Source organism: Crinia signifera, chromosome 5, assembly GCF_055691185.1.
Source record: "Crinia signifera chromosome 5, ASM5569118v1, whole genome shotgun sequence".
Taxonomy (NCBI): domain Eukaryota; kingdom Metazoa; phylum Chordata; class Amphibia; order Anura; family Myobatrachidae; genus Crinia; species Crinia signifera.
The window spans coordinates 292,419,229-292,433,561 of NC_139221.1; the positions used below are offsets into that span (position 1 = coordinate 292,419,229).

A 14,333-nucleotide genomic window follows, 5' to 3' on the forward strand; every position below is an offset into this window, starting at 1 on the left:
CCATGTATGTGTGGCAGGGCTTAAGTCGACAAATAAAATAGGTCGACATGGCTATTGTCGACAGGGTTGGAAGGTCAACAATAAAAAAAAACACACAACATGAGTTTCAGTCCCAAATGTCGACATGGACACCATCAAAAGTGTACCGCGTCCCCTTGCATGACTACCTGCACTCGTCATGCTTTGGGCACATTATTTTGGTCTCCCGCCACGCCGTAGGATAGTAGGGCATGAAATGCTGCTTGCTGGCACATGTGAAAAGAAAACATTTAAAAACTCATGTCAACCATTTTGACTGTCAACCTTGCCATTGTCGACCTAATGCTTGTGCCGATCTTTCAACCCTTTTGACCTTAGACACGTTGACCTATTTCAGATGTCAAGCCAAGCCCTGTGGACCGTCAGTAGTCGACCTAAAGATCATATTCTGTATTAACAGAAGTCGGAAACCTGCAGCAAAACAGATCTTGTGTCATTACAAGTCCTAGTGTTCCCACATACTGTGACTTGTAGTTCCCCAGTAGAGGGGAAGCCGAACGTTATAAAACCACTTTAGAGAAGTGATCACTGACGTCAATCTTTAAAACAACAAATACTTTTCAGAATGCTAATTCAAATGGCACCTATACAATATTCTAGAGTACCAGGCTGAGGATGGGAGCAGTGATGCGAGCTGGGAGCACACACACACACCAACAGCCTGTACCAGACCTCATAAAGGCCGGACCAGCTGTGCCACAAGACAAAGGAAACAGGAAAAACACCAGGAGACAAGAGGAATAAAAAGTTAAGAAAGATTTTATTCATTCCAAACTAAGTGGGAATGTAACTAGAATGTACATATAAATCCCAAAAATACAAAACTTGAAAAATAGGAATTGCATTAATAAATAGTGAGCTGTAAAAGGAAGAAAGGAGGCCTGGCGATGCTGCTGCCCCCACCCTCTCTGGTCACTGGCCTCGGTTCACACCCACCCATCCATCCATCCATCCAGCCTTATACAAAGCATCCAATTCCCACAGCAGCAGGGCCACCTAGTAACACAATGTAGCAAAAATACATAATTATCATCATCCTTTACACATCACTGCGATAGTGCAATATCCATGTATCAACCAGAGAACAAACGCCAAACAAACCAGGACGGATAAGGCCTCAAGTCTACAGTCATTAAAGGGTTAAAGTGCTGTAAGCAAGGACTGGAGGGGCCCCAAACCCATCGGGTGGTAATGGCTTGGGGCCCAAGCTACTCTGGAATAGGGGTCCATGTTCTTAGGGCCAGATGTTCATCTCTCTCGGGCTAGGGGCCCATCTACCCAGGGCTAATGGCTTGAGACCCAGCTCCTAAAGGCATGGGTTCCATCTCCCAGGGATAAGGGCCCATATCATCAGGCATAATAACTTGTGTCTCAGCTGCTCTTCAATAGCCCACCCTCAGGACCAGATGTTCAACTCCCTAGGGGGAAAGGCTGGGGACTAGCTCCTCAGGGCAAGGGGCCAGTCTCCCCAGGATTAGGAGCCCCCCACCTCAATACCAGATGTTCATCTCTCCAGGAGTAAAGGCTAGGGGTCCATATCCCCCAGGGCTAGGGGCCCCATTCCTTCAGTAATAATGGCATGGGGCCCATTTCCCACAGCTAGGGGCACCCCGCCTCAGGAGCAGTTCTGTTCGATGTACATTTTGGAGAGGGAGAGCGCCATGGACCTGGCCAGTTCCTGGTCCCTCTGCCTCTGAGCCTGGCTCCGCTTGCACCAGTCCTCGTACTCCGGGTTGGGCAGCGGCTCCTGGAACACGGCGTCGTAGTGTCCGTTGCTGAGCCAGCTAAGCCAGATGCTGGGCCGGGCCGGGTCCTCTCCCCCCAGGTGATGGACCATGGTGGAGACAGTGGGGCACTCAGGGCGGCCCCCCGTGGTCAGGTGGATGTTGACGTCCAGCATGTGGCTCATGGCCAGCAGCTCCGGGTACCCGGCCCATGCTCCGTCCTGGGCGGCGTTGATCAGGAACTCCCCGGCGTCGCCCTCGATGATGAGGGAGAAGGTGTCCAGGTGGTCGGCCACATGATGCACGGTGCGCTCCCGCAGCTCCGGGTGCAGGCCCTGCTCCCCGTACACCGCCTGGCTCACCGCCCGGTACAGGCAGTTGCCGTCCGGGATGATGTGGAAGCGGTAGCGCTGCTGCTCCCGCAGGTAGCGGTCCTGCTTCTCCAGCTCGGCCAGGTGCAGCGCCAGGCGCTCCTGCTGGGTATCCGGGGACCGGGGGCCGCGCTCCGCCGGCTGCAGGGGGGCGGAGGGGCGCCAGGGCCCGGGACTGCTGTCGCCCTCATCGGCCTCGGCGGGAGGTGATGCTGCTGAGCGCTCCGGCCTGATGTCACTCAGCCATACCCGGAGATCGGGGGAGGAGGGCGGCTCCTGTGCAGGCGGCAGCTGCGGGGCGGAGAGCTGCATGCTGAGCCCCGGCGGCCCCCCACGGCTGGGCTGCAGGAGGCGGATGGGCACGATCCTCTCCGGGCTGCTGCACATGGGCTTGCGGGAGAGGTGGGTGTGCGCGCTCCCCGGGGCCCGGGGGAGGTAGGAGAAGGCGGGCATGGTGCGGGAGGAGGAGGCGGCTGCTGCTATTTCGTGTCAGCCCAGGCTGCTGTGAGTCTGTGTGAGTCTCCCGTTATCACAGTCTGCTGTATTTATATCGAGCCCGGCAGCCGGGGATAAATATAACCCATGTTATCAGGAGGCAGAAATATCACAGTGACACCCGCCCGGGAACAACCCCCCCCCTCCTTGTGTTACCCGCATCACTATCTCACATTCCCTATCTGTGACCGCATAGCACTACAGCATCACCACCAGTGCTATGAGACTCCAGTACTACTACTAGCAATATCCCAGTTAAGGTGCATACACACGGGGGGAGATATATTGCTCAGCCATATATTGCTTGCAATATATGGCTGAGCAATATATTGCTCAGTGTCTCCTTTTCATCAGCGACCAGAGATGGTCGCTGATGAAAAGGAACCTCAAGGAACCTCATGCTGTGCCCATACACTTATACTTTATGGCCATAGGCGAATCTAGGGGGTGGTCCGGGGGTGCACAGGACCACCCATTAGCCAATTTTGTAGCTGAGGGATGGGGCTTTCCAACGAGCCCAGCCCCGTGTCTCTAGCCCCCTGGGAACCGGAGATACTGCCAGGCAAAGCTGGAATGTTTTCCCTATAGCAGTGGTTCCCAAACTGTGCGCCTAGGCTCCCTGGGGTGCCTCGGGACACTTGCAGGGGTGCCTCGGGTTGGTCGTCCAGGACCAATTCAAATGATTTATGATCAATTATTTCTGGACAAAACCAGTGCTGGTGGCTGCCAATCATAAAATGTGTACAATCAGAGCCAAATCCTTCCATTTACCACATAACTGAACCTAAGAAGCACATATAAACACAATCTGCTTAATTTGATATATATTTTGGGGGGCCTAGGGGTGCAGTGAAAAAATTCTAATACTATAGGGTGCCGTGATTAGAAAAAGATTGGGAACCCCTGCCCTATAGGATAACATGGGACCCGCTAATTCCAGTTCAACGGCTGCCAGTTCCCCCTTCGGCATCACTGAAGCTCGAGGTTGATCTCAGTCGAACCCAAATCGCTGGGCCTTCAATCTGATACCAGGCTGGATCCATATGGGTTAATTGGTTCGAGGGATATTGAGGTTAAACCGTTTTTTTTTTGTTTCATTTCTTAAAAATTAATTTCATGACTGTTTATGTTCTTTGAGGGCAGATTTCTCTGGAACCAAACAGCCCAGTTTCACAGGACCAAAATAATTCGAAGCCAACTCAAAAGTTCTTTAATATGATACTGGTCTCATGTAAATGGGTCAATTGGTTCTGAAGATATAGCTGGTTGGTTAAAGGGGGGTAGGGGAGAGGGGAGTGGTTGTCTCTCCCCCTCACACTAGAAAATGCAGGGACTAGGCTGGTGTATAAGGGGTCAGCCTGGGAATGTCCCTGCATGATCCTGGGACCATATTCCCGGGTAAATCCCTGCATTTTCTGTTCCCTGCAGCTTCCGCTCCAATTCTTCTCCCCGCTTTCACCTCAGCCCGCCCCCCCCCCGTTTAACATATGGTGCCGGCGCCCGGCGTGCTCCCCCGACGTCACGCACAACAACAGCGCACACAATATTCCAAATGTCCACTCGGCTAGAGGGGACACCAGGAGGGGAGTGGGAGCGTGATCTGCGCTGCGCTCTGCTCCTCTCCCCATTGAAGCAGCTGCACCGCTCTCCATCTCTCCCTGCAGTAGCAGCGAAGGCTCATATAAATATTTACAGTAAGTGGCACTTTTGGGGGCATTGTAGGGACACTACAAGTGGCGGTATGTGGGGGCATTACGCATAATGTGTGGCTTAATGTGTAAGGGGCTTTAAGGTGTGCAGCATCATGTGTAAGCGGCATTATGTGTTCAGCATCATGTGTAATGGGAACTATGGTGCGTGGCATCATGTGTAATGGGTACTATGGTGTGTGGCATCATGAGCAATGGGTACTATGGTGTGCGGCATCATGTGTTATGGGTACTATTAGTGTGGCCAATCCCGGGATCGGGATCGGCGGGATCCCGGGATTTGGCCTAAAAAAGTCTGGGATTTCAATCCCGGGATTGGAGAATCCAATCCCGAGATTTCGGGATTAGACTGCGCATGCGCAGTCTAATGCCGGGCAGCGTCTGAGCACTCGCTCAGGCGCTGCCCGGCTGTTCCCGTAACCTGACCCGGCGTGCGGCCTGCGTAGCGTGACAGTAGAGGTCACGCTGCGCAGGCCACACGTCACCAGTGACCGCCTACCCGCCTCTTCTCCGCTGCCCGCCAGCCTGACACCGCCCGCCTACCCGCCTCTTCTCCGCCGCCCGCCTGCTGTCTTCTATGGAGGTGCACTTGCCGGGAGGCACCGTGCACCTCCAAACCCACTCCCGGCCGCCCGCCCGCACCCTAATGTAAGTAGATGTGCGGGTCGGCCGGGGTGGGTAGTATGCTAAAAATGTTGTTTTTTTTTGGTGGGGATGCCAATCCCGGGATCCCGGGAATCCCGGGATTGAGCATTTTTCAATCCCGGATCCCGGGATTGAAAAAATGCCCCGGGATTGGCATCCCTAGGTACTATGGTGTGCAGCATAATGTGTAATGGGTACTATGGTGCCATCAAGCAAGAATCCCCTAGCAATAAGCACGTAGGTAAGCAGCACTTATGTGGCACAATGTGTAATGGGCATTATGGTTTGTGGCCTTATGTGTAATTGGCATTACAGCGTGTGGCTTTATGTGTAATGGGTATTACGGAGTTTGCTAAAATGTGTAATGGGCATTACTGTGTATGGTCTAAAGTGTAATACCACACCCCTTTTTGTGATGCCACGCCTCCTTCCCATGAGGCCACACCCCCTTTTTGCCGCGCGGCTAAGCCGCGCAAAGGTCCCCCTGCTATTATGTCTAGATCTGGGACCACCCATTACCATAATTCTAGATTCGCCTATGCTTATGGCCCTTTCTCACACAATGGGGACAAGGATCATGTGGCAGTCAGATGCATCACAAATGATACATCCTATGCAATACTGCTGCCCAGGAGCTGGAGAGTAGTTGGTGGGTAATCTGGGTTGGGTAAAAACCGGACCAGGACAAGACCACCGGACCGGACACCAAAATCTGCAGTCCGGAGCTTGTAGCGTGCGGCCAGGGGGGGTGTCTTGTCCGGGGGTGTCCTGTGGGGGGGGGGGGGGCTGCCTGTGACACCTGTCACCAGGGGGAGGGGGAGAATAAAGCCTCTCTGTATGGTCCGGGCATGTAGCAAAAACCGGACTGTCCGGACCACACGGGGAGGCTGTAATCTCCACTTCCCCATGTCCCTGATGATAGCTATCACAGGGACACCCCCCCCACCCCCCCCACAGGAGACCCCCGAACCGGACACTACGAGCCCCGGACTGCAGATTTTGATGTCCGGTCCGGGGTTTAGGGCCAGATTCTCTAAGCTTCAAAAGTGATAAAATAGAGAGTGATAAACAGCCAGCCAATCAGCTCCTACCTGTCATGTCACAGACTGTGTTTGAAAAATGTCAGGCAGGAGCTGATTGGCTGGCTGTTTATCACTCTCTATTTTATCACTTTTGAAGCTTAGAGAATCTGGCCCTTAGTCCGGGTCCGGTTTTTACATAGTCCCTGGGTAATCGCATGCGATACCTCATTGTAGTCTATGTGGGGGCTTCCGAACTAATCCATTTGGTGCTCAGCCTGCTGCCTGCCAATCACCACAGCAAGTTGTAAATCATCGTTTGCTCCCATCGATAATGTCATACCATCGATGGTAACATCAATGCTAACCCCCGATTTGTTAGTAAATAATTGCTGTGTAACCATTTAATAGTATGTACAAGGGTCACTAATGAAAAGATGCATTGAGAGCTGGTGATTTCAGATGTCTTATACGTGAATTAAATGATGGCATATGCAGTTGGAAATTAATGCAGACACGTAGTAATGTCCTTGTCACACAATAACACTGAAAGCAGCGTTGCTTCCTTTATTACGTCGCCACTGCCCCATCCAGAACCATCCAGCACCATCCAGCACGTTCTATCATTCGCCAGACTTGTTTACATTCGCTGTGGCTACGTCATCACGCAGAGCGCGCACACCCCCTCCCGCACGGCAGGTGATTCCCTTCTGTTTACTGTCGGACTTTTGGTCCCGCCTCCACGTTTGAGTGACAGGTCGGGTGCCGCCCCAGTTATGTAATGCCAGCGCGCGCAGAGCAGTGAACAATCACGTGATCGGCTGTTGTCACTCAGCGGTGGCAGCTGTCGGGCCGGGCGGCGCCGGCAAAAGCTACTAGCAAGCAGAGATTACAGCTAATGACGGTACTCGGTGCAATACCTCGTGTGTCGTCTTATTGCACATACTGTTATTTGTGGCAATGAGGTGTAGTCTATCTGTGCAACTGCTGTTCATTCCCCAACCGTGGTTACTAGACCATGGAGCGTTATGTGCTAATTTTATCCTTAATTAAAGGTTCAAAATTTAAATGAATACATTTAAAATTTATGTTATGTCAGAGGATGTAATATTACATTTATATTGAAGCAGAAATTCATGTAGTTACACTCAATAGAGGTGCCCATTGTAAACGTTAGGGTAATAGATAAATAGCAGCACCACAGCAGTTAAGCCTAAATTATACCACTTTCAGACCGCACTCTAGACCCGGGTTATTGCCATGTTCTTGTGGCCCCAACACGGGTCGAGGTGCGGTCTGAAAGGGCCACCTCGGGTCGAGCAACACGGGAGTTCAACCCTGGTTATGACCGGGGTTGAACACGGCTTTGACCCGTGTCAAGTGCAGTGTGAATGGGTGCCTGGGCCGAGTGACCCGGGTCCCGTTCACAGTGTGGAGGAGGCAGCACTGTCAGTTCCAAATGCTGTTTCCTCCCAAGCCCCCGGTGATGCACCTCGGCTCTGCTCCGCCCCGTGTGACGACGCAATAAGCTGGGTCGGACGCTGAGCTTTCAGACTGCAGATGCTGTGTCGCTCTGGGGATGAGACCTGTGTCCTAAGCCCGGGTGCTACCCGGCATTTGCGGTCTGAAAATGGTATTACTGGCTGTGGAAGGGTCTGGATGCGATGTCCACATGCTAGTAATATGCCAGCACCACCAATTGGTCTCATGGGCAGAGCAGGAGAGGTCTCTGGGTGACAGATGATACAAAAGCCTCACACTCTTTCGGGTGTTGGTGTGCGGAGCTTTGCTCTGTGTCCCGGCACTAATCCAAAATTAGGAGTTATGGTCAACATACCTTCGGTTAATTCCTTTTCCTTGAGGTTCTTGGGACCACAGGGTAGACATCAGGGTATTAGGCGGATCCAGAGGACTGGGCACCAACCTCCAAATCTTTGGAGCTTCCCAGCATGCCTGACTCCTCTCCCTTTTAACTCCCACCTCCATGTACAGGACACCAGTTTAGTAACAAGTCCAGCAGGAAGCAGAGAAGGAAAGAAGAGAAAGATTATGGACACTGTATCACACTCACTCATACAAAGAGAAAAAGGGACCAGTGACCAAGTCGCAGACGTCCCCAACACCACCCCAGGCGTATCAGGGTGGGCTCCCTGTGGTCCCAGGAACCTCAACGAAAAGAGTTAACCAAAGGTATGTTTACCATACCTCCTAATTTCTTCTTCAGGGTTTCTGGTCCTACAGGGTAGATATCGGGGATGTCCAAAAGCAGTATTATTTAGGGTGGGATGACGCCTGTGGGGCCAGAAGGACCTGGTGACCAAAAGCAGCATCTTGGGAAATTGTAAATGCATAGAACTTCAGAAATGTGTAGACAGAAGACCATGTTGCCGCCTTGCACAACTGTTCATCAGGCACACCACGACGTGCAGCCCATGAGGGACCCACTGACCTAGTGGAATGTCCTGAAAGTAAATTAGGCACTGGTCGACCCGCTTTTTCATAAGAATGGGCAATAACCATTTTGATCCAGCGAGCTAACGTCTATTTGTGTGCCGGCCATCCTCTTTTAAAGAAATCCATATAAAATAAACAGAGAAGCTAAGCATCTGATAGATTCAATGTGAGCAATATAGGTTTTAAGAGCTCGCACTACATAAAGAGACTCCCAGCCCTGGTCCTCAAGTAGGCCCAACAGTTCATGTTTTACATTTCATTCGGCAGGTGCACAGGTGAACTCATTACTCACTGACACATTTTAAAAGATCCACAGCTGGAGCTAATTATTTCACTTGTGATTCTGTGTAGAGACCTGGAAAACAAGCACTGTTGGGGGTACTTGAGGACCGAGGTTGGGAACCACTGCTTTAGAAGACAAAGATGAGGCATTGAAAGCCAAAACCACAATTTCTTGATTGATATGGAATTTGGACACTACCATCGGTAGATGGGATGAGGTTGTATGCATAACTGCTCTATTGTGGTGTAAAACCAAGAATGGAGAGCGACAGGATAATGCTTGCAAATCCGAAACTCTCCTGGCAGGGGCAATTGCCAGGAGAAAGACTACCTTACCCGTGAGCCATTTAAAGTCCACCATGTCACAATCCGGAGTTTAAACAACTCTTACCTTTCATCTAAGTGCCTATCCAGACTTGCTCTGAGGTATACACCTAATTAACTTCAGTGCAGTGCTCTTGCTTTCTCTCACATGACATTCAGAAACCAAAACCTGCCTGCCTGATTCTGACATCATCCAGCTGGGTCCAATCAGCCCCGCCCTGATTCCTATAAGTATGCTGGGAAAATGGTCTGGAGTTGTCAGTGCAATGGTGTCTACAGCCTAAGTAGCATCTAAGGATCTGCTCCTGTGGTTTTTAGTCTCCAGACCAGTGCTATTGTCATCTCCAGCACAGCCTGACTCCTAGCAGTTCTGCTGCTTTCTCTCCTGCTGATTCCAGTCAGTTCTGCTCCTGCAGTTACCACAGTGTCTATCTGGTTCACCATCGGTCTGCCATCGGCTCACCAACGTTGTCATCGACCACTGCGCTTTCCATCCACCTACAGCTCTACTACCCGGTACCATCTTCTATTACCAGACACCCTTCAGAGAGTCATCATCGATTACAGCCACCATCGGTGACCTAACATCGAACAGCTATCATCATCTGTGTACTTTCTTTCAGTGACTGTGTTATTGGTACTATCCCGAGCTACATATTTACCTGCAGTGCTCCATTGTTGTCTCCGACACACCATCGATGGTCAACATCGGTTTCTGCCAAGTGAACCTCCAGAATCCAGATCACTGTCATATTGTGTTATTGAACATTTCTAGTTACTGTGTTGCTGGCTCCAGTCCAGTCCTCATCATCTCAGTGATGTTTTGCTTATCTCTAGTCTTCTGGAATTACTTACCTGTCTATGTGTGCAAACTTCATTAAACAACCAAGTTTTCATTTTACATCAGCCTCAGTGTCAAGTCAGTCCTCAAGTGTGACACACCGAGTCTAAAGGCTCAAGGGGAGGCTCAGAAAGAGCCCTAAGTGCCACCCAAAGATCCCAAGGAGCAATCGGAGGAGTATATGGTGGCTGAATTCTAAGTACCCCTTTAAAGAAGGTACGCACATCTGGCAAACATGCGAGTTGTCTCAGAAACCATATTAATATTGCAGAGACCTGCACTATAAGGGATGCTAAACGCAATCCCAAATCCAGACCATGTTGTAGGAAAGCCAAAAGTCTGGCTGTACTAAAGACTTTAGTGTTGGAAAAATAAGTGTGCCAAACTCTAACTCTAATATAGATCCTAGCTGAGGCTAGTTTACAAGCATGGATCACGGATTTGGCCACCTTTCCAGAAAAAACTTTATCTCGTAGGATGTTTATCTCAAGAGCCATGCCATCAAAGACAGCTGACCCAGATCTGGATGCAGACAAGGGCCTTGGCTGAGCAAATCCTGATGTAGTGGCAGAAGTAATTAAGGCTCCACCGACAGTCGTAGAAGATCTGCAAACCAATGTCTCCTGAACCACACTGAGGCAATTAGGAGGTTACCTCCATCCTGCTTTAGTTTTCTAAAGGAAGGCCACCGGAGAAAAGACATATGGAAGATAGAACTTCCACGGTATGGACAGAGCTTCTATGAATGCCGCTCAACGGTCCTAGGACCTGGCCCCGAACAACAGTACGGGATGCCATGAGGTCTACATCTAATTTGCCCTATTTCTGGACAATTAGTTGAAACATCCCGGGATGAAGAGACCACTCTCCTGGGTGTATTTCCAGGCAACTTAAGGAGTCCGCCTCCCAATTCAATACTCCCAGGAGAAACACTGCCGAGATGGCTTGTATATGGCTTTCAGCCCCACTGAAGGATCTTGGATACTTCGTTTAATGCTTTTACACTTTTGGTACCGCCCTGGCGATTGATATATGCCACTGTTGTTGTATTGTCCGACTGGATTTGGACAAGTCTGCCTTGTAGTAGACCCTGAGCCATCTGTAGAGCATTGAATACTTCTCTCAGTTCCAAGACATTGATGGATAGGCTGGACTCTGCCCAAGTCCATTTTCCCTGCAAGGACTGGGATTTGTCAACAGCACCCCAGCCCCGCAGACTGGCGTATGTAGTAGGAAGTACCCATTGTGGGATCCAAAAGGGCCATCCTACAGGTAGATGAGTCTCGTCCAGCCACCATGCTAGAGACGCTCTTACCACTGGTGTGAGAGACAGTGTCCGAGACTGGAGATGTTGAGGGTGACCGTCCCATCTCTGTAAGATCAATTTTTGCAGAGGGCAAGAGTGGAATTGTGCCCACTCGATCATTTTGAATGTCAACACCATGAGGCCTAGAATCTGCATGGCATGAAATTTGTCCTGTAAAATGCAACTCTTTTCCTGGGGTAGGAAAAGACACTGGGCCTCTGAGTCTAGGAGAGCCCCCAGGTGAAACATCTTCTGGGTGGAACCGGATTCAATTTCTTCAGATTGATCAGCTACCCGTGTCTCTGAAGAAAGATCATCGTGACTTGAAGTTGGCTGAGAAAGACCTCTTTGGAACTGGCTAGTAACAGGAGGTTGTCAAAGTAGGCCCTAACGTCATAATGACGACATCATAACCGCCATTATCTTTGTAAAAATACTGGGAGCCGTGGCTAACCCGAACAGTAGGGCCTGGAATAGATAGTGGTGTCCCATAATCGCGAAGCGGAGAAACCGCTGGTGTTCTGCTGCAATGGGGACATGCAAATAAGCATCTTATTGTGATAGCAGGCTGACCACAGCCTGGCTGACTTTTGAAAGCTGACTATAGATATTTTGTAGGAAGATTTTTAAATAGGGAGTTATATCATCTGCTAATACACCAATATTGAAGTAGCTGTTTGCATATGGCAATCTCTTATATATTTAGCCAGAACTGTCACTCTGTCTTATTTGATAAGGGACACAATATTATTTGATTTTTGTTCATGATTTACCTTATATACATAGGAGCTATAGGGGGTGCTACAGATCCCATAGCAAGTAATGATTATTAGTTACTGAAAAGGAAAGTTACATGTAGTCTATTTAATGAATACCTGTTCAAAATACATCTTTGTATAAGAAATAAGCAACTAAATACAGCAATAACCTGGAGCACTCACAGACGAGAAAAAGTGTTTATCATCATACTGGTATACCACAAATATGGCACTGCAGAAGGCTGCCTTTGAGATGTGCAGCTCAACCAAACAATATGTCTCCCCTTGTCTCCCCCTGTCCTTGTCCTTGTTCATCACCCCCTCAAGTGCAGTGACCAAGCACAGCAGAGAAGCCCTCCTGGAATGGAGCTCACCTCTGGAGCAGACAAACCATATGGGCCTGACGGAGCAGGAAGTGGGCAGATCGGCAGCCCTCACAGCCCACGCTGCCCTTGCTGCCCTGTGCGGAAAGGATGCAGCAAAGGTGGATGGGGGTTATTGGAGAGTGAACCAGCGACCATGGAGATCCATTCACAGAGGTGGTGGAGAAGTAAACACCCAGGGCAGTGTGGTGGTGGTCCCGACCCGAGCCGCAGCCTACCAGCTCCGCAGCACTCCCAGCAGGGGCCAATCTGGTGAGGGGGCAGTAGCCAGCAGTGGCAACAAAGCTGCGCCCCCCCCCCCCCCCAGGGATGTCAGCTGGAAAAACATCCCTCTCAAGGATGCTGATACAACCATCAGGGAGCCTGCTAGGTCCACTCTCTGGTCAGTGGGAAGGTCTGGCAAAGTATGGAGAGGTGGGATGTGTATGAGGGGCTGTCGTGCGGGGGATCTTCAGTGGAGACACAAAGGCCACAGATCTGCACTCCCCGCAATCCTCCTCTCAAACACCCGATCCCTCATCAACAAGATGGATGAGCTATCTTTGCTAATAAACTACACTAGATCAGGCACAGCAGAGTCCTCTGTCTTATGCTTCACTGAAACATGGCTAGACGACCTCATAACAGACTCCCCTGTGTCTCTGCCAGGCTATGGCCTCTTCGGGGCTGACCGCGACAAGGAGCTCTCCGGCAAATCCAAAGGTGGAGGAATCTGCTTCTACATAAATGAAAGGTGGTGCATCGACATCGGTGTAAAGACTCTGGGTAAATCATGCAGCCCTCATTCAGACTATCACCATCAAATGCAACCCATTCATATGCCTCAATTATCCTGGTAGGAGAGTACATCACCCCACAATCAAGCACAAAAGTAGCCCAACAACAACTAGCTTTCCTGATAACAGACACCGAACTCAAGCACCCAGACTCACTGTTCATAATATTAGGTGACTTCAGGGCCAACCTGTCCAAGGAGTTGACTGAACAGGAGAGTGAGAGTGGGCGCTCTACCTCGGTTGCCGGCTGCTAAGTCTGGTTTGTCCAAACCCAGGGTAAGTTAAATAACAAGAAGGTGACTAGCGCTCAGGCTATAACTTGATAACGGAGATGATATCTAGTGTGGTACAGCTTGCGTGTAAAGCAGGGTTATAAATAACAACAGTGTGCCAGTATAATGAAAGCAAAGGTGTTTATTGTCATTTAGTAAAAAATGACATCCAATGGTGGGGGGTGGGGGTGGTGAGGGATGGGAGCCCTCTATAGGAGGGGTGTGGGGGGCTGGTGGTGGCTGCAAGAGCCAGAGTCCAGAGTCTCACAGGAAAAAGTAAAAGTCACACAAGCACACTCCGTTTCACCTCCTGCGGTGAACACACTCTGTGTGCTGGGTGGAGATGGATGCTGTGGAGATATTAGTGCACAGAGAAATCGTTTGGCTGTAGATGGTAGGTCACAGTCTTATCATAGGGTCATGATAAGTGTCCAGGTGTCGCTCAGGTTAAAGAGCGTCCTCTCTGCTGGCCAAGCGGTGCACCTGACACTTACCTGATACCGCTGATGTCCTCAATCCTTCCGTCCCTCGCCGCTTCGCTGCTGAGTGGACTGTATCCTGCTGGTGTCTGCACAGCCGTGCAGATCACCAGTGAGTAACCACGTCGCTTCAACAGAGATAGAAGCACTTCCGGGTCCCGCTGGCTTGCGTTCGCCGGGTGTTCCTGATCTCTGGAGTAACTCGGGCTGCACTCCCAGAGGGGAGGAGGCTTGTTGTAGATGGCTGTGTATGAGGTGCCTGTCCAAGGAGTTACCAAAGTACAAGCAGCAGGTCAAATGTCACACAAGGGAGGGGCGGACACTGGACCACTGCTACACTGCTATAAAGTCTACCTACCGATCCATCCTTCAAGCAGCTCTGGTACTTTCTGACCACTGCTTGGTCCACCTCCTCCCAACGTATACTCAGAAGCTAAAGTCAGCAAAGGCCACTGT

The 14,333-nt window shown here is 50.5% G+C and overlaps 1 protein-coding gene across 1 annotated transcript; it reads right to left on the bottom strand.

Annotated features, from left to right (window-relative positions):
• Window positions 1-780: 780 nt before the first annotated feature.
• On the bottom strand, window positions 781-2,738 carry OTUD1 (OTU deubiquitinase 1). Its single transcript, XM_083189280.1, has one exon. It carries the CDS (start codon window positions 2,585-2,587, stop codon window positions 1,655-1,657), a length of 933 nt encoding a protein of 310 aa, XP_083045406.1. The 5' UTR covers window positions 2,588-2,738; the 3' UTR covers window positions 781-1,654.
• Between the last annotated feature and the right edge of the window lie 11,595 nt (window positions 2,739-14,333).

Coding starts and splice junctions, on each gene's coding strand:
- OTUD1 (XM_083189280.1), bottom strand. CDS start 2,587: ATGCCCGCCTTCTCCTACCTCCCCCGGGCCCCGGGGAGCGCGCACACC.